Source organism: Monodon monoceros, unplaced genomic scaffold (genome assembly GCF_005190385.1).
Source record: "Monodon monoceros isolate NGI ecotype Baffin Bay Population unplaced genomic scaffold, NGI_Narwhal_1 Super_Scaffold_9, whole genome shotgun sequence".
NCBI classification, from domain to species: domain Eukaryota; kingdom Metazoa; phylum Chordata; class Mammalia; order Artiodactyla; family Monodontidae; genus Monodon; species Monodon monoceros.
In genome coordinates this window covers 19,073,378-19,092,419 of record NW_021703786.1, presented here as the reverse complement: position 1 = coordinate 19,092,419, position 19,042 = coordinate 19,073,378, and the positions used below count along the sequence as shown (strand labels likewise).

General features: G+C 50.5%; 1 protein-coding gene across 2 annotated transcripts; it reads left to right on the top strand.

The window, feature by feature from the left end:
- The first annotated feature begins 278 nt into the window (after positions 1 to 278).
- On the top strand, positions 279 to 18,712 carry MEOX1 (mesenchyme homeobox 1). Of its 2 annotated transcripts, XM_029212620.1 has the most exons (3): positions 279 to 1,143; positions 15,375 to 15,547; positions 16,718 to 18,712. In XM_029212620.1, exons 1-3 carry the CDS (start codon positions 675 to 677, stop codon positions 16,838 to 16,840), a joined length of 765 nt encoding a protein of 254 aa, XP_029068453.1. In that variant the 5' UTR covers positions 279 to 674; the 3' UTR covers positions 16,841 to 18,712. The 2 variants fall into 2 exon arrangements, with proteins under 2 accessions (XP_029068453.1, XP_029068454.1); XM_029212621.1 differs by lacking the exon at positions 15,375 to 15,547 and having other exon boundaries at positions 660 to 1,143.
- The last annotated feature ends 330 nt before the right edge of the window (positions 18,713 to 19,042 follow it).

Genomic DNA, 19,042 nt, shown 5'->3' with positions numbered 1-19,042 from the left:
AGTGCAATAAAATAACTTCATAGTGTTACAGGAGAAACATTAAAGAAATTGTGTGTGTGCTGCTCTCTTTCCTTAAAAAAAAAAAAAAATACAGACAATGTTTCTTTAAAAGACTCCATCTGCAAATCCCATTAGTTGCCTACTCGGGTTTTGGTTGGAGGGGATCGTGTGTGTGTGCCGGTTAACCCCTCCCTCTCCTCTCTCACATTTCACTTCAGAAATCTGTCACTCTCTCCCCTACCGAGGGATTTAAAAGTGTGTCTCAGCAGCCCTGGACCAGCTCTGTGCAGGCATTTGCTGCGGGCTCCAAGACAAGCACTCTTCAGCTGGTACGTCTGGGCTGGACAGTGAAAACGTCTAGTGTCATCGGAGACAAATACACGTACAGGGGACCCCACTAGGCAGGTTGGTGTGTCGGAGGGGGGGACCAGGAAGCCAGGAACGAAGTCCAACATAGGTGCGGGCACACGTATGTGTGGCCAGACACATGTGTGCGTAGCTGTAAGGAACAACGTTAGCTTTGGCTTTTGTTTTGGTTCCTGGGGTGAATTTTCTGTTGAACATTTTTCCCTCCTGTTAAAAAAATTTTTTGTTTTTTGCATTTTTAACACTTTGAATATAAAAAGTGTAAGACTCCAGCCTTTGAAAGGACTGAGGCGTGCATCAGACAGCAGATGGATCCAGTGGCCAGCAGCTGCATGAGGGGCCCCCATCCCCCGGCCCCGGTCTGGGGCTGCCTTCGAAACCCTCACTCAGAAGGCAGTGGGGCCTCAGGCCTCCCCCACTACCCGCCAACCCCGTTCTCCTTCCACCAGAAACCAGACTTCCCAGGGACAGCAACAGCAGCGTACCCTGACTTCTCAGCCTCCTGCCTAGCAGCCACCCCACACAGCCTGCCCCGGGAGGAGCGCGGCTTCACTGAGCAGCACCCCGCCTTCCCACAACCTCCCGACTGGCACTTTCCTGTCTCAGAGGCCCGGCATAGGCTCAATCCGGGCCCAGCAGGGGGCTCCAAGGAGATGGGGGCCAGCAGCCCAGGCCTGGTGGACACCACGGGAGGCCCAGGCGAGGACTACGAGGTCCTTGGGAGCACTGCCAATGGGACGGAGAAGAAGTCAACCAGGCGGAAAAAGGAGAGTTCGGGTAAGTGCCTGAGGAACAGCTGACCGTTCCTTTGCTGTGTGACCTTGAGGAGGTTGCTTGCCCTCTCTGAGCCTCGGTATCCTGACCATGAATGCAGAACAATACGATCTAATCTACCCAAAGGCAGGAGACTTAGAACAGTTACCTTTGGGGTTGCTTCTACTCAGAGTTCTAAGATTCTCTGGTGACGGGGGCTATGTCTGTGTCCTCAGCTCTCCTGGGCCTTGGGAAGGATGTGCCGGCAAGAGAACGAAACAGGATCCACAAAGATTTGAAGGACATGTGGGACAGAGCCTCTGGGTACAGCCTGGCAAAGGCTGGAGAGGGGCTTTCCTGAACCAGGCTGCCTCTGGGTCACGCTTCTCCCCACCATGCTCCAGTCAGCTCCAAATGGTCCCAGAGCCCCAGGGCTTGCTCCCCAGGGGAGTCAGCTGAGACCAAGGCTCGGAGGGCGAGGACCAAGGCTGGGACCCCGGGCAGTCAAGTAGAACCAGGACTCCGTGTCTCCAGGAGTCTAGAGGGAGAGAAGCAGACATAGCGCAGGGACGCAAGAGGCAGGCAGTAAGAATTGGGGCAGACTGCCCATGAGGTATCGCCCTCTGCAGCTGGGCTGTGCCCAGGCCAAGGGGCAGCTCAGCATGCTAAGGTCTGGGTGACCCCCCCAAAAGGCCACTCCTCTGAGGAGCCCTCCTGAGGGATCGCCAGTCTTGGAGAAAGTCGGGGAGGCAGGCAGCAAAGGGTAAGCACTGGACCCCAGAGTGCAGGTAAAGCCCTGCTCGGCGCTGGAGCAGCAGAGGCCAGATGATGGAGCTGACCTGCTTGTTCAGGTCCCAGCTAAAGTCCATCTCCTCCTGGTTGGGAGGACCTGTTGTTTCCTCATTTCCCCGTGGGACTGCCCCGCCCCCCCCCCCCAGCCTCTCTCACTGCCCATTCACCTTTTGTCTGGTTTCCTGTCCCCACCTTGCCCGGAACAAGACAGTGCCCTTGCCTCCTGCCCCCACTGCCCCACTACGTCCTCCTGACGGCCGCCCTTGGGGCACATCTGTCTGTCTGAACCTACAGAAGACCTTTCATGGGGCTAACAAGGGGCAGGCAGCAAATGAGAGGACCGACTAACCAACGAGAACACTCTCTGCTTTGCTTTACGAAGCACTTTCAAAGTAGCAGATTTCCCGAGCATCTTTTTTTTTTGCCAAGCATTGGCAGAGGTCCTGGGACTGCAGGGATGAATAAGGTGGTCTCACCCCCAAAGAGTTCAGACTGAGAGGGAGGAGAAGCCAGCAGATACCTTTCCGGCAGTGGATGTGCTGTGATCTAGGGGGTTCGAGGTGCTGCAGGAAACATACAATAAGTCTTTTGAGTCCCACAAGTTTTCGAGTTTGGTACAGCAGGTCTTGTCAGTGACTTGATTCTTTACACGTGGAAAAGGAGAGACTGAAAAGTCTGAGGGGATCTCTGCTAGCATGGAGTCAAAACAGAGCGACCCACTCATCTCGACGTACCCAGGACTTTTCTGGTTTTAGCATTGAAAGTCCAGTGTCCCCGGGACAGTTGGTCACCCTAGAAGAAAGCTCAAACCCCAGACTTCAGACCCCGAATCCCACACCCTTCAGTAGATTTCAAGCAGAATCCTCATTTTGAAATATCTGGTCTCCGTGCTTGAAGAAGCCCCTCATTGTGCTCACAGTGGATGATAAAAACCACAGCCTTCCCGGCTACTAAATAGAAGGGCCCTTTAAATCCCCAGCCAGTCGAACCCTGAACTATTCCTAAGCCTGGATGGAGATTTGCAGAGAATGGGGCACTTTCTGCTTCTCCTCTCCAATGAGCTGTCAGCCACTCGGCTCTGCGCCTAGTTAAAGAGCTCTCCCCTCCTTGGCGCCTGCCACTGTGGCTCCTCCATCTCTGCCCACATCCACCTTGGCTGCATCCAGCCACTTTCCAGGGACCTGTGAGCCAAGAGCATTGGGAAGGCATGGGCAAAGCCAAGGGCTGGGCTTAGGCAAAAGCTCATTCCATGTTTCAGCAAGACCCAAATGCACCATCTTTCCTTTTGGCGAGTGGCCCATGGATGGCGCTGCTCACTTGCCAAGCAGCTGGCCACCCCAGAGCACCCTCTTCATAGGGTCAGCCTCTGGTGGGGGGAGTTTCCCACCCAGGAGGGAGCCTGGGCTCTCCCTCGAGGTCCCCTCAGAAGCAGCAGCAGGAGTAGCAGTCGCACAGGACAGGGCACAGCCAGCTGACTCTCATTCATTCTCTGGGGTTCCAGACCCTCTCTGGTCAGCATGGAAACCTTTTTTGCACGGCTGCTTGCATCTTCCTTCAGAATTTAACTGAAGGGGAAGGAGGCAGGAAAGATCAGTGTTGTAAGAGCCTAAAGAAAAGGGAAAGCGATGGACAAGGCTCACAGCCAACTCCAGGAGTCTGGAGTTCAGTTCACGAGAGACAAACCCACGAAGACCCCCGCCCCACCCTACCAGTCCTGAACCACTGGTTGCATTCTCTATTTTCAATTTTGACATTCTGCTCATTGTGGATTTTTGTATTAATTTTGATTTTTTAAACCTTTGCGTTAAAATATTCTTTCTCTTGATTACTGAGGTTTTTTGGCACCCCTTGCATTTTGCATTCATCGTGTCTCACGCACCTCACCCTGGCCCCTGCTAAGCCGTCTCTGGAAGGTTAACCAGCATTGCCCAGGAGTGTGTTTTCCATCGTGCTTCACAATCAGGCAGTCAGGTTGCAGGGTCGGCACTGCCACTTTTGGCTGCTTGACTCTGGGAAAGGTCTTAAATTCTTGGAGCCTCTGTTTCCCCAGCTGTAGAATGGGACTATAACAATATCACTCTCCATATGGAGTCACTGTGAAGGTTAAATTCTGTGATCTGTGAGATTAACACTGTGTCTGGCACATGAGTTCGATAAATAGCAGCTATGAATGGCCTTAGGCCCATATTTCCAGAACATAGAATCTGATAAATAGCCCTACGTTATGGGCGACAGTGGAATTGAATATTTCAAATACGCTGTCTCAGAAATTCCTGAGTCTGGGGTATAAGATGTGGGAATTTCTCGCAATCGTCGTTGGTCCTGAAATCCAGTTGCCATTCATTAGGAGCCTGGAGCTCAGAGATCTGCCAGAGAGGCTGGGGTAGGGGGTGAGTCACGCCTGGTAAATGTGTCCCACACTGGCTGGCCTGGCCAGGCGGGCCCGGTAACAGAAAGTTACTGAAAGTTTGTTTCAAAAGGAACGTTCTCTGCTCTCTCCTCTTCTTCCTCTGCCAGTCCCAGCTGCTCCCCCATCACTCCCCATTACTGGAAGTGGAGCTGATTTGCTCAGGGAAATGGTCAGGAAAGCAGGGGTCCTCGGCTCCTACCCTGAGACTTTCTGTTGGTTCACAGCACAAAACTGATTTAGGAGACAGCTGTGATAGTAACTCATCCCAACGGCTCCCGCCCTGGGGCCAGGGGGTGTTAAAGACCCCTGCTGGCAAGGACAGCTGCAAGGCCACTCTTGTTTGCCCCCAATCTGTCGTTGCTACCGTGGTCGTCTTTAATTTATGGGAATGAAGGATTTCGCGGTGATTTCCTGACGGGGTTCAAGGGAAGGTCGCGCGTGATCAGCCCGGCTACAGGTGAATCTGATCTGATCGCCCGCCTGGGAGAGTCGCGGTGCCCCGGATCAGCTCAGCGCCGCTCGCCGACACTCACTCTGCCTTCATCAGACTCGCTTTGCCCCATCCTCCTGCAGCTCCAACACGCGTGCCTCCCAGGGCTCCTCCTTCCCCGATTTCTCCCCTGCAAGATCTGATGTCCACCTCCCCGTGCCCAGCTTACGCGCACTCTCAATTTCCCCTGAGGTTGAAAAACCCTCCACAGATGACCTCTTTCCCTGCTTATTTCCCGCTACAGGCCACCCCTCCCACCTCCATCTCCACTCACCTTGCCACGAAACCATACCAGTTTACTTGTCTTGCAAAGGCACCCCACTTTTTCTCCCCATGCCCCCGCCCCCCGCATTTGCTCAGTTCTTCGCCTTGCCTCAAAGACCCTTCTCTTCCCGGGCTCTTCTGCCTACTTATTTTAACATCCAGCTTGAAAGCCACCTACTCCAAGGACCCTCCCTTTCTTTCTTTCCTTCCTTCCTTCCTTCCTCCCTTCCTTCCTTCCATCCTTCTTTCCTTTATGACTCCAATTGTACCTAGCATCATTTCAGTGAAAGTTACAGTTTAGAAGTTTCAAACTATAGCATCGCTAGAACCTGTGCTGATTTTATAAATACAGCTTGTAACTTCATAAAGGAGCTCCCCTGAGATTTCTTACCTTTGGACATCTTGCATTTGAAATCTGCTTTTTTAAAAATTGTGGTCAAGAACACATAATGTAAGATTTACCATCATAACCATTTTTGACTGTGCAGTTCGGAAGCATTAACTATATGTATACTGTTGTGCAACAGATCTCTAGAACTTTTTCATCTTATAAAAGGAAAACTCTATATCCGTTGAAAAACAACTCCCCTTTACCCTCTCCCCACGGGCCCTGGCAACCAGCATTCTACCCTCCGGTTTCTAAAAATTTGATTACTCTAGATACCTCATGTAAGTATCTTGTCTTTTTGTGACTGGTTTAGCTCAGCACAATGTCCTCAAGGCTCATCCGTGTTGTAGCACATGATAGGATTTCTTTATTTTTTTAAGGCTGAATAATATTCTATTGTATGTGTGTGCACATTTTCTTCATCCATTCATCTGTCATTGGACACTTGGGTTGCTGCCACCTCTTGGCTATTATGAATAATTCTGCAATGAACATGGGTGTGCAAATATCTCTTCGAGATCCTGCTTTGAATTCTTTTGGATATATAACCAGAAGTAGGACTGCTGGATCAGGTGGTAATTCCATTCTTAATTTTTTGAGGAACCTCCATGCTGTTTTCCATAGCAGCTGTACTATTTTACAATCCCACCAACAGTGCACAGAGTTCCAATTTCTCCTTTCTCCATATCCTTGCCAACACTTGTTATTTTCTGGGGTTTTTTTGATAGTAGTCATGCTAGTAGGTATGAGGTGATACTTCATTGTGGTTTTGATTTGTATTTCCCTAATGACTGGTGATGTTGAGCATCTTTTCATATACTTATTGGCCATTTGTATATCTTCTTTGGAGAAATGTCTATTCAAGTCCTCCGTCCAGGTTTAAATTGGACTGTTTGATTTTTGTTGTTGACTTGCAGGAGTTCTTTGTATATTCTGGATATTAATCCCTTATCAGACGTATGGTCCACAAATATTTTCTCCCATTCCTTAGGTTGCCTTTTTATTCTGTTGATTGTTTCCTTTGCTACACAGAAATTTTTAAGTTTGACGTAATTTTGTCTATTTTTGCTTTTGTTGACTATGCTTTTGGTGTCATATCCAAGAAATCATCACCAAATCCAATGTCATGAAGATTTCCCTCCATGTTTTCTTCTAGGAGTTTTCTAGTTTTAGGTCTTACATTTTTATGCCTTTAATGCATTTCGAGTTAATTTTTACATATGGTGTAAGGTAAGGATCCAACTTTATTCGTTTGCCTGTGGAGATCCAGTTTTCCCAGCACCGTTTGTTGAAGACTGTGCCTTCCCCACTGTGTAGCCTTGGCACCTTTGTTGAAGATCATTTGACCATCTACATGAGGGCTTATTTCTGGGCTCTCTATTCTGTTCCATTGATCTAAGTGTCTGTTTTTGTGCCAGTACCATAATGATTTGATTACTGTATCTTTGTAATATGTTTTGAAATCAGGAAGCCTGAGGCCTCCAGCTTTGTTTTTCTTTCTCAAGATTGTTTTGGCTATTCAGGGTTCCTTGAGATCCCATGTGAATTTTTGGATGATTTTTTTTTCTATTCTTGCAAAGAAATGCCATTGGGATTTTGATAGGGATGGCATTGAATCCGAAGATCACTTTGAGTAGTATGGACATTTTAACAATATTAAGTCTTTCAATCCATGAACACAGGATGTCTTTCCATTTATTTGTGCCTTTAATTTCTTTCAGCAATGTTTTGTAATTTTCATTGTACAAGTCTTTTGCCTCCTTAGTTCAGTTTATTCCTACGTATCTTATCCTTTTTGATGCTATTATAAATGGGATTGTTTTCTTAATTTCCCTTTTGGATTGTTCATGTATAGAAACACAAATGATTTGTGCATGCTGATTCTGTAACCTGCAACCTTGCTGAATTTATTTATTAGTTCTAAGAGGCTTTTGTGGAATCTTTAGGGTTTTCCACATACAAGATTATTTCATCTATAAACAGAGATTACTTTACTTCTTCCTTTCTGATTTAGGTGCCTTTTATTTCTTTTTCTTGGCTGAGTGCTCTGGCTAGGACTTCCAGTATTATATTGAATAGAAATGGTGCGAGTGGGCCTCCTTTCCCTAGTTTCTGATATTAGAGGAAACTATTTCCCTTTTTCACCACTGAGTATGATATTAGCTATGGGCTTTTCATATACGGCCTTTATTATATTGAGATAATTTCCTTCTACTCTTAGTTTGTTGAGTGTCCAAGAATCCTTTCATGACCTCTCTCCCCTCACACATGGAGCATACCTTGCTGACATCTCCATCTTAGCATCAAACCACAGTTGGCCCATATCCAGAGTTCTAGATGCATATAGCTGCCTTTGTCCTTAAAACTGAAGTGTCTAGAGGGCTGGGATGCTATCTGATTCACCTGTGCAGTCTCCCTAGCACCTACTGAAACATGTGTACACAGGAGAAGCTCATTCAATGTCTGGCCAATAGCCTCTAGTGCAGCCTGGCATTCACTCATTCATTTTCTCACTTTCTCTTTGAGAGTGGCTCCACCGCCTGGCATGAGGGTTTTCACCATGCATAATGTGCTTCTGGAAAATGCATCAGGATTTTTACAGTCTCACTCACAAAAAAGTGTGCAGAGAGCCAGACTTCAGTCATAAAACCAGCCCAGGGTCAGGGTGAGTGCTGGGTCAGAAAGATGTATAATATTCACACGCAGGTTGGACTTGCAGGAATCCGCTACAGGGTACCGGGGTTGCATCCCAAGGACTCCCATGGCTGGAGCTGCTGTGGCTGAGCAACAAAGGGGACCCACCACGGCCAGGCAGTTAGGGGGGCTCACGGCTGGGCAACGAGAGGGCCCAGCTGCCACATGGACAAGTGACTGTGCTCTCCAGTCTAGAGGAAATGGTACCTTTTTCTGATTTGCAGAGCCGTCCCTATGGCCTTGCATCAGCCTTGCCAAGCACCCCTCAATGGCCTTGCTCCCTCTCTCTCCTCAGCGATAAGCACGGATATGGGGAGTTGGGGGCATCTTAGTTTGCTTGGGCCGCCATAACAAATACCACGGACTGGGTAGCTTAAACAACAGACATTTATTTTCCCACAGTTCTGGAGGCTGGAAGTCAAAGATCAAGATGATGGCGGGTTTGGTTTCTGCCGAGGCTTTTCCCTTTGGCTGGTAGACAGCCGCCTTTTTGTCATGTCTTCACGTGGCCTTTCCTCTGTGCGTGCACATCCCTGGTGGCTCTCTGTGTGTCCTAATCTCTTCTTATGAAGACACTAGTCAGATTGGATTAGGGCTCACCCTAACTGCCTCATTTTAATTTAATCCCCTCTTGAAAGACCCTATCTCAAAATACAGTCACATTCAGAAGTACTGGGGGTTAGAATTTCAACATATTAATTGGTGGGGGGGACACAGTTCAGCCCATAAACAGAGGGTACAGGGACAAAGTTCTAGCAGTGGGACAAATGCTCCAGTCCTGGGTCCGTTGGCCACTAGCGTTTGTCCATTCAGACAGAGCGTTGCTTCTGGCCACAAGCAGATCCCCGCATTCTTATCTTACTCCCATCAAGAGAGAAGAAAAAAAGTGGAGACTGTTTTACTAATGAATCTCTAAAAAAGCAGGCTGTTGGACAGAGGAAGAAGGAAAGGAGGTAATAACAAAATAAATGGACAACCTCAGTTGAGTGTCGCCTGGGTCACAAACGTGACACCGAGTATCAGGCTGAGTGATCTCAAATCCACACTCACCCCTTTCTGAGGGGCAGGACTCGAGGCCCCTGCAGACCCCTGGGGCCAGCTTCCCCAGTGCCCACTCCACGCACGGAATCAGGGTGCTCTGGCCTCTGGCCAGGATTCCTCTCGCAGTCCCCACCCCCATTCCAGACTCTTCTATGTCATGTTATCCTTGAACTCAGTGGTGGAGAAGCAGTGTGAGCAGTGGGCCCTGGGTCTTGAAGCCTACGCTTCCTTCGGTGACAGCTGAGCGTGACATCTGGAACTGATAAACACAAACAAAGCCCAGCGCTGCTCTCGCCTGCCCCAACCATCTCAGAAACTTGCTGCTGTTCCAGCCTCTCATTTCCACCGCCCCCGTAACCCCTCCACTTCTCTGCTCCCCTCTTTCACGGTCCCCACACCCCATCTCCTCACCCAGTCCATTCCACTATCCCTCATCACTGCCCATCCTCACCCACCCCCCGCCACCTGGGACTCTCAGCAAAGACGACTCTAGCCCCAGGTATTCCCCTCCCTGAATCCCCCAGTCGCACTGCTGGGCTCCTCAAAGAGGCTGGGAGCCTCACCAGGTCTCTTCAGGCCCCCATGGGAGACAGAAAAGGCCCGGACATTGAGGTGGGTCGGAACCCAGAGGGAAAGTCAAGCCAGTCCCAGGAAGCCAGGGAGGTCTGGATGCAAACGCCCATCTGGTCTTGGGACTGGCTCCATCCAGGTCTTGTCTATTTTCAGGGCTTTCACTCCTCCCTCTGAAGTTGAAAGTATCAAAACTAACGAGCACATTAAAGGTCTGGTCTGTAGCCCAGGAAGCTGTAGACCCCATTTTCAGAGGATCTGCCAAGGGGAGTCCCAGGGAGGCAGACCTGGACCCAGACCCAGACGCCATCCCTGGAGCGAGCACAGCTCCATACTCATCACCCCTGCAGTGCAGTGTGACGTAGCCTGAACTGGTCCCAGGGGACTTCTGGCAAGCCATTTAGTCTCTGGGTCTTAATTTCCTCGTCTGTTCCATGGGCTAATGTGTACCTTACCTACCTCACAGGATAATTAAGAGGACCCAGTAGGAAGCAGCCTAACAGTCAGGAAATAGCTTCCTATAAAGGAAATCTGGGTTCTCAGCCCAATTCTGCTGCTAACTTGCTGTGTGTCTTTAAGCAAGTTTCTTACCTTCTCTAGGCTCACCTGTAAGATATAAAGGCCACATCAGATCATCTCTAAGTCCCCTTCCAGGTCTACTATTCTATGATTCTGTAGTACAGAGGAAAGCCCCAAAGAAGTTTATCTCTGGGGGAAAGAAATCCATTGTCAATTGTCAACTGCAAAGTGCTACCCCAATATGGGGCTTGTGGCTGTCTATCTGGTCCTGGATAGAAATTTATGTTAACTGGCTGTTAGAGTTGGGGAGTAGGAATACAGGACTCCAAAAAGGCACGTTCCCCAAGGTCTATCTGAACCTCCCCGTAGTTCCGATAAAGCTGTCTGCTAACTTTAAGAAGGTCTGCCAAACGTGACAGCTACTTATGAAATAATTTACCTCGGATGGTGTAAAAGCTCATGGTGGAAACCGCAATCACACACACATCCTGTTTGCATTTCTCTGGGTGCTCCGGACCATTCCATCATGGCCCTGCTCCCTCTGAGGGTGTGCAGAGGGTGGGGCGGGGCCGGGGGTCTCCCCCTTAACCACAGAGGCAGCCAGCTGAGCACCGGCCTCCTCCCTCTGCAGTCCTGGAAGAGGCACCCGCTGGCCCTGAGGAAGAATCAGGACCAGGAGGACTGACGTGGATTGTCACGCTGATCAGTGCTAGTTACTGCGCCTGGAAGCACTAGAGACACGGATTCAAGTACAAATGTGCAAAAGTAGTGGAGAAGGGAAAACAGTTAAAAGGCCAGACGTTGAAAAGGCATCCCTTTCACACAGCTCTGGAGATGTGGTGCCTTGAGATGCACTGTGTTTTGTCTCCGCCTGTGTCATCTCTCCAGCATCATCTCCAGTAGAACCTCTTCCGGTGGTTCTCCAAAAGGAGCCTCAGCTGTGTGCCAGGCACTGTGCTAAGTGTTAACACACATTACCCATCTCGTTTTACCTTCTCAGAAGCCTTCTGATCACAGGGGGTGAGGCTATTCTGTTTTACAAATGAGGAAACTGAAGCTCAGAGAACTTAAGGGACTTGCCCAAGGTCAGAGAGCCCTTTCTTGGAGCCAGCTAAGGCTCAGGCTCTCCAACAGGCCCTCAGAAATCTCTGCAAACACAGCTCCCTTCCACGCAGCTCCAGGCTTGGGGTGCTGTGCATGTCAGAGGGAGAGAGAAATTCCCCAGCATAGCCCTGATCTTTGGGCTGAGGGCCTTGGGAAGGCTGCGGAGGGCCTTGGGACAGAACACACAACACACTGTTCCTTCCTGCTGACTGAAGGGTGTAACCTGGGGCCAAGACAAGAATCTTTGAAACTGGAAGGGACCTCAGATTCCAGGCCGGGGTTTCTCAACAGAAGAGGGAGTAGAGAGAGAAGAGAGTGCCAGGGTGGCGTATTAGAAAAGAACTCTGACAACAGCTCGCCCAGGGAAAGAAGGCCCAGCCCAATCCCATACTTCTACCCGTGGGGAAGCTGAGGCCAGAGCGGGGAGGGAGGCTCCCCAACAAAGGGATCAAACCATCTTGGGGGTAGCATGCATAGGAACTGTGCATGTGATCCAGCAGAATGGACACCCCCTGGCCAGAAACGGTATAAAAGTACTTATTTTTCTTTGTCTTTTCCTATCTTGATGAAAATGTTACCATTTTTTATACTATTGTAGAACAAAGAGAACCATAACTTCCACTTTCGTTTTCATAGCTAACTTGCCATACTTCTCACCCCTTTGTCATTTCTTTCTTTCTTTTTTTTTTTTTTTGCGGTACGCGGGCCTCTCACTGTTGTGGCCTCTCGCGTTGCGGAGCACAGGCTCTGGACGCGCAGGCTCAGCAGCTATGGCTCACGGGCCCAGCCGCTCCGCGGCATGTGGGATCTTCCCGGACCGGGGCACGAACCCATGTCCCCTGCATCGGCAGGCGGACCCTCAACCACTGCGCCACCAGGGGAGCCCTGTCATTTCTAACAGTGATCAAAGTTCTTACCCCTCTGGGAAGCTGATGAAGGACAAAGGTTCTTCCAGTGCCAGTTGCCACCCCCTTTAGCGGGTGTTGCCCCGAGGTTCACACAGGGGCTCAGACACTCAATTCCCAGCCCAGGCTCCTTTGTCTTATTTCTTCTTTCCCATCCTGAGGCCCCAGTGCCTAAATCAGGATACTAAGAGGTGAGAGAGGACAGTGGATAGGGAGGGGTTTGGCCTGGTTGACAATGGTCAGCTGCCTCCATAACCAGTCCAAGACCAGCTCCAAAGGTCTCCTCCCTTTATCTCCCTTCTTCTCTCTAGGAAGGATTATGTGCAGAACTCTGTGTGTGTGGTGGGGGGGAGGTATTTGGGGGGTTTCCATAGGGGACCTGTGCACACCTCAGCAGGCCTGGGAGAAGGGGAGGGTGGGTGTGGGCATCAACCCAGGGCCCACAGGAGCCCTGGAGGTGGAGACGAGCAGAGCTGCGATGGTCCAGGTCCAGCTGCCAGCCAGCCGACGCAAGATGGAGAACCTGACGCCAGGGTTGATGGCCAAGGCTCTAGTCAGGTGGATCTGGATTCGAATCTCGGTTCTGTGGCCCAAAAGCTGCCTGGCACACTGGGCAAGTTCCCGGGCCTCTCTGAGGCTGCTTCTGCCTCTATCTACTGAGAAGGATTTAGCAAACGTTTAGCAAGAACCTCCTAAGTGCCAGGTACAGTAGCAAGTGAGAAAAAGCAGTTACATCCCTGGGGAGAGAGCGCTATTAATCAAATTATCACACAAATCCACACGACAAAGCTAAAGGGATAATAATACTACCTACTCCTACGTGTGGTGTATGGGGAGGATTAAAGCAGTGACTGCATCTTAGCACGTGGAAGCCTTTAAGAAACGGTAGCTATTGCCCCAGCCCCTCAGATGGCGTCTCAAGGAATTGAAGAATCGGAAGAATACTTTATATTTATCCAGAGCTTTAGAGTTTTAAAAGCATTTTCCACACACAGCAGCTTGTCCAAGCTTCCCAAAACCTCTGGGAGGTAGATTTCTGGATGAGAAGCCCAGAGAGGTTAAGCGACTTCCCCAGAGGCTCCAGCAAGAAGATCCAGGATTCAAACGTCGGGGCAAGTCCTCTGGGTTTAACACCCCCGCTGCTGCGAAAGGTTAGAGCTGGGAAATACTGAGCTCCAGGACAGGAGCGGATGGGAAATAATCCAGGTTTCCCAGCCTCGCTCTGGGCGCGCAGGCGAGGATGTGCTCCGGAATGGGCGTCCCTCCGCGGCGTGACCGTGACCGCCCCTCCCTCCCGGGCTCCCGCCAGCCAAGGCTGAAGACTCCTGGGGGACCCCAGCCAGGCGGCGCGTCCTTCCCCGCCAGCCCCGGCTCTGCTTCCGGAGGGGTCTGGGCAGACAGCCCGGCAGGAGAACTCGCCCCCTTCCTTCCCGCCCCCGGGCGCGCCCGGCAGGCGGCCCACCCGGATCCGGCACGGGCAGCCGAGCATCGGGGTTGCGGGGACCCCCGGTGGCGGCACCCGGGCGGCGGCCCCTACTCCGCCTCCTCTGCTTCCCGGGGGACGTCGGGAGGGGACGGGCGGCTCCCCCTTCTATCCGGCTCCCGGAGGCGTGGGGCGGGGGCGGAGGACGCGCAGACAGAAATGCAAGGGGGACTGCGTGGAAAGCGCTAGAAAGAACCGGCGGGCTGACGGTCCCATCGGGAACGTGGGGTGGACGAGGGGGCTCCACATCCCCGTCCCGCTCGGCAATCTGGCCCCTTGGCCGGGCTCCCTGTATGTACAAGGGCAATGAAGGGAAAGACTTCTAACTTTTAAGAGCGCTGCAGTAAAACGTGCTTCCTGGAGCCCTTCCCGGGCCACGTGGCACGCGTTGGTAGTTCATTGTGTAGGTGTGTCGGTCTCCTTCCTGTGTGCTTCTCCATCCACCACCACCCCTTCCCCTGTTCAGATCACGATACAGTCCTTTCTGGGTGCACAGTACTTTACAGTTTGTAAAGCCTTCCTACATATATTTCATTGGAACACTGTGTGAGTCAAACTGCCTGAGTTGGATTCCTGTTCCCACCACTCACTGGCCAGATGAACTGGATGAACTTGGACAACTTGCTTCACTTCTCTGTGCTTAGTTTTCTGGTCTATAAAATGGGTCTCATCCTAGAACTCGCCAGGCTGAATTACTGTGAGGTGTAAGTGGCTGATGCATGTGAGGTGCTTGATTCCTGTACCCGTTACCAGCTATGGTTGAGCCCCTGCCCTGTCAAACTCAGAGCCTCCTTCGTAAATGAACTTTCCAGACCTGGCCCCTCCTGGTGTCAGAGCGTTGGGGGGGAGCGGGAGAAACTTAAGGCAGCACTTCTCAATTTACACGTGCACACACCTCCCCTGGGAATCTGGCTGAAATGCGGACTCTGATTCAGTAGGTCTGAGGATGGAGTGAGGTGGAGATCCTGCAAGTCTGACAGCTCCCTGGCCACACTACTGCTGCCACCAGGCACCCTCTGAGTAGCCAGGTCTTAGAGCAGAGGTTTGTAACCATGACCATGTGTCAGACTCATCGAAGGCTTGTTAAAACAGATCACTGGGAAAAACAAAAAACAAAAAAACAGATCGCTGGGCCCCACTCCTGTAGTTTCTGATTCAGCAGGTGTGCGGTGAGGCCCAAGGATCTGCATCTCTAACAAGTTCCTAGGTGATGTTTCTGTCGTTGAGGACAGAGAACCTCAGTTTTAGAGCATCCTGCCCCACAAACTTACAGCCACTGCTAATGTCAAGCTGTGGGTAGGTGGGGACTGAGGTGGGGTGGAGATCATTAAACAGCCAAGGGCAGTTTCTTGTGCTTTGGGAATTAAAAACAGTTGTGGGGGAGGTGTGCCTGAGGTTGATATCCAAAAATCTTTCCAGTTCTCTGGGGGTGAGGACGCTAGAATGAATGATAAAGGGACACCGTGGGTTCTTTCTCAGCATCCTTTCAAAATAAGAGCAACAGGGGAACGCTGCCCCGCTGCTTGAGGACAAAAAGAAAGGGAACCAAGGCCCTTGCGGCTCACTTCCTCCTGTTTGGGGCCCTCTCTCCCCAGACAACCAGGAGAACCGAGGGAAGCCGGAGGGCAGCAGCAAGGCCCGCAAGGAGCGGACGGCCTTCACCAAGGAGCAGCTGCGGGAGCTTGAGGCCGAGTTTGCTCATCACAACTACCTGACCCGGCTCCGGAGATACGAGATAGCCGTAAACCTGGACCTCTCCGAGCGGCAGGTGCCCCTCCTCTTCTGGCCATCCCTTCTTTCTTGTGCTCTGTCATACCCCTCTCTTCCCCCGCTTCTCCCAGAACCTTCTTCGTCTTCTCCCTCTGCCCCAGTCCAGTGGTCCTCAACTCTGGCTGTACCTGACAATCACCTGCGGAGATTCTAATAACACCAGTGCCTGGGCTCCACCCCCTAGAGATTGTTTTCATTGGTCTGAGGTGAAGTCCAGGCATCAGAATTCATCGAAGGTCCCCGAGGTGATTCTCACATGCAACCAGGGTTGAAACCTCTGATCTGGTTATCCCTAGACTTGAGTGTGCAGTGGAATCATCCAGGCCCTGTTTAAAATGCAGCTTCTGGAGCTCCACAGAGCGATTTTCCAGTAATAATGAGTGGGACCAGGAATCTGCATTTCTAGTAAGTTCTCCAGGTGATTTGGATTTGCAGCTGGTTCCTGGACACACTCTGAGAAAAGCTTCCTAGCCCTTTGTTTTGGGCTTTCTCTCAGAGCATTCCATCCATACCCGTGCTCTGACATGGAATAAAATATTATTATTATTATTATTATTGATTGCAGCTTTCAGTTGAGAAAGCATCTGCCAAAATGCTGGATTTAGAATCAGAGGACTTAGATTCAGATCCCGCCTCTACCCTTTCGTAGCCCTGAGACCTCTGGGACATGTCTTCTCCTAACCTCTCTTGGTCTCCATCTGTAAGGCAGTGTCATAACCCCACCCTGCAGGTTTACCTGCAGGTAAATGCTGAAGCTCAGATGAGAAAATGTCCAGACCAGAGCTATCTAAGCTGAAAAGTGCTTTATAAATGTGCCTAAGGGTGAGGTTGGTGATCCTGTGTTCCCAGATGCTTGGGTAATAGAAGCTACAGGGAGAGGGTGTTGGCACAGGAGGGGAGGGGCTTGTGAAAGGGGGTGGGGCCAGTGTGACTTTTAGAACTGGTTCTTCTGTCAGGCTTTCTTTATCTGGAGACATAAGACAAGCCTCTGGGCTGATTGGTGGGTCTTCCCTTTCAATTCCTGGAGCCTTTGGAGGCGTGGGGAGGGACAAGCAGAATTTCGAGCTGGGGGGTCCCCAGAGCTGCACCCCAGGTAGCTTCAGCATCAATATGAGGAGATGGTCACACCTGCCGTGAAGCGACCAGGCTCCTCTGCTTCCTTCATCAGGTCAAAGTGTGGTTCCAGAACCGAAGGATGAAGTGGAAGCGCGTGAAGGGGGGTCAGCCCATCTCCCCACATGGGCAGGACCCCGAGGATGGGGACTCTGCCGCCTCTCCAAGTTCAGAGTGAAATTCTCCAGGGAGAAAAAAAAGACTGAGGACTGAGCCCCATACCAACTACCCCCACCCCAATCCTACCTTCACCTTCTCCCACCCACCCAGGGCAGCCTCTCCACATCTCGCAGTGACTCTTGGATAGGAAGCTGCCCAGGGTTCCCGGGAGCCTTGAAGTTTCCCAGAAAGCTCTGTCCAGCATTGCTCTATCTTAGCAGCCCCTTCCCCAGGGCCTTTGCTTCTCACATTTCTCATGGAGTCAGTCATACGGCAGCCAGAATGGACCCTAGTGAATCCCGGGAATAGCTCCAGGGACACTGTTTCTCGGAGTCTCAGCTGCCACTCATGAACACAGATGCCCCCAAAGAAAGGAAAGGAGACACACACACCCTAGACCACCCTTCCTTTCTGGGCTCTATATCTGAGGCTTTGGGGGACCTCAAAGGTCCCAAAACCCGAGGGGAAATCAATGTGAGGAAGTTGAGGTCAGAAACTTAGCTGCTACAAATCAGAAGCCATCCCTGGATCCAAATTTGCTGTTGAAATGGGCAAGTTCATGATCACTAGCTAGAAGCAGACAGTCAGCAGAACAGCCTGGTGTACGTCTCTGTGGTCCCCACACAGGCCTTTCACGCTGGCTTGACTGGGTTAGGAGTATGGACCCAGGACAGCACCTGCTTCTTCAAAATCAATTCAGGGATACACGCAGGACTGTTGAGCAGGACCCCCAGAACACCGGAACAGCTATTCCTTTTAAATCTATAATTTCTGGATTGAAAACCTATCCAGATGCTCACATTATTGGGGTGAGGGCTGGAGAGGGTCCCCTATATTCTACGAATGAAGTGATCGCTTCATGAAGCGATCATGAAGCGATTGAGGTAAAGGCTGCTGGGTGAGGACCTAGAAATGTGGAACCCTGTTAAGAAAGTTTCTCCAGCTGCAATGTCCTGTGCTTTCAAAGAACTCTGACCGCAAATAAGGACCAAAAAAAGTCCCCCTATCTCCATGGGATGCATCTGAGGCCATCCAATGTGTTCCACAAATGTTGTTATGACTGGAAGAGCTGCCACGTTTATGTGTGTGGACTGCCCAGATGCCCTGGGACTGTTGGCCAAACAACCTGGGGTGACTGACGCCTTGAGAGAGACCCCCTGCCTGCCTCAGTGCTCTGTCCCCCAACACCACCTGGTGTTGCAGAGGGAGGTCAGTAAGAGTTTGGAGCTCTTGTATGTAGATGTAATCATTCACGTGTAAAAAAAAAAAAAAACTCACCTCCCCATCCCCGAAAGGACAGACGCTGTGGAAAATGATTGCCAAATGGCTGGTTAGAGTGTGTGTAATTTTTTCTAAAGCATACTTCATCTATTTTCTTTAGATTACATCAAGTTAACTGTGTAAGGTCAATTCACTTAGTAAGAAAACTCTTCGAGAAATAAAATCAATAAGAAAAAGCCAGGCTCCTCGCAGAGCTTTTTCCTGGCAGAGCTAAGAACCACAGCTCTGTGCGCAGTCCTCTGATGCTCATGTGATGATTGGCCAGACAAGGTCTAGAAGCAATGAAGAAATGGAAGAAATCCTCTGGACCAAGGTATCCCTTGGTTCCTCCAAAGGTGGCGGTGCAAATGTAATTGATGTAAAAGAAAAAAGCATCTTGTCTTCCTTGCAACTGTACAGTCTGCATTTCCCATTGAAAAATTTTAGCTTTCAGTTTCTCTAACCCATGGCTTATCAAATAGACAATGTTCTGTAAACAAAAGATGAACTCTTTTGTTAATAAAGGAATCTTGACCATAAACTAACCAACCCTAATTTTTAAATTCAAAGTTTGAAGATTTTTGTTTTTCAGGGTACAACAATATACACCAACGGTAATAAAAAAAAATGACACAAGAAAAAATGTCCTCAATTCTGTGTCTTTTTAATGAAAAGAGATTTGTCTCACCAAGATGTCAGCCATGGACGAAAGAGGACTGGCTAGAGAGGAGGGGAGGGAGGGACCTCGGAGAAGAGACCTGGCCAGGATTTGGCATTGAGGCAGTCTGGGCCTGGTGTTGGCGGTGACCAGAAATGATATCATCAGGAGCTGGCAGAGGAAAGCAGACCCACCAAAATCAAGGTGCCAAAGGGAAGGTTCAGGTTCAAAGCCAAGCAGAGCAGACATCCTCAGGCACTCCAACACTCCCTCCTAACTCAATTCCTGTGGCTTCGGAGGACA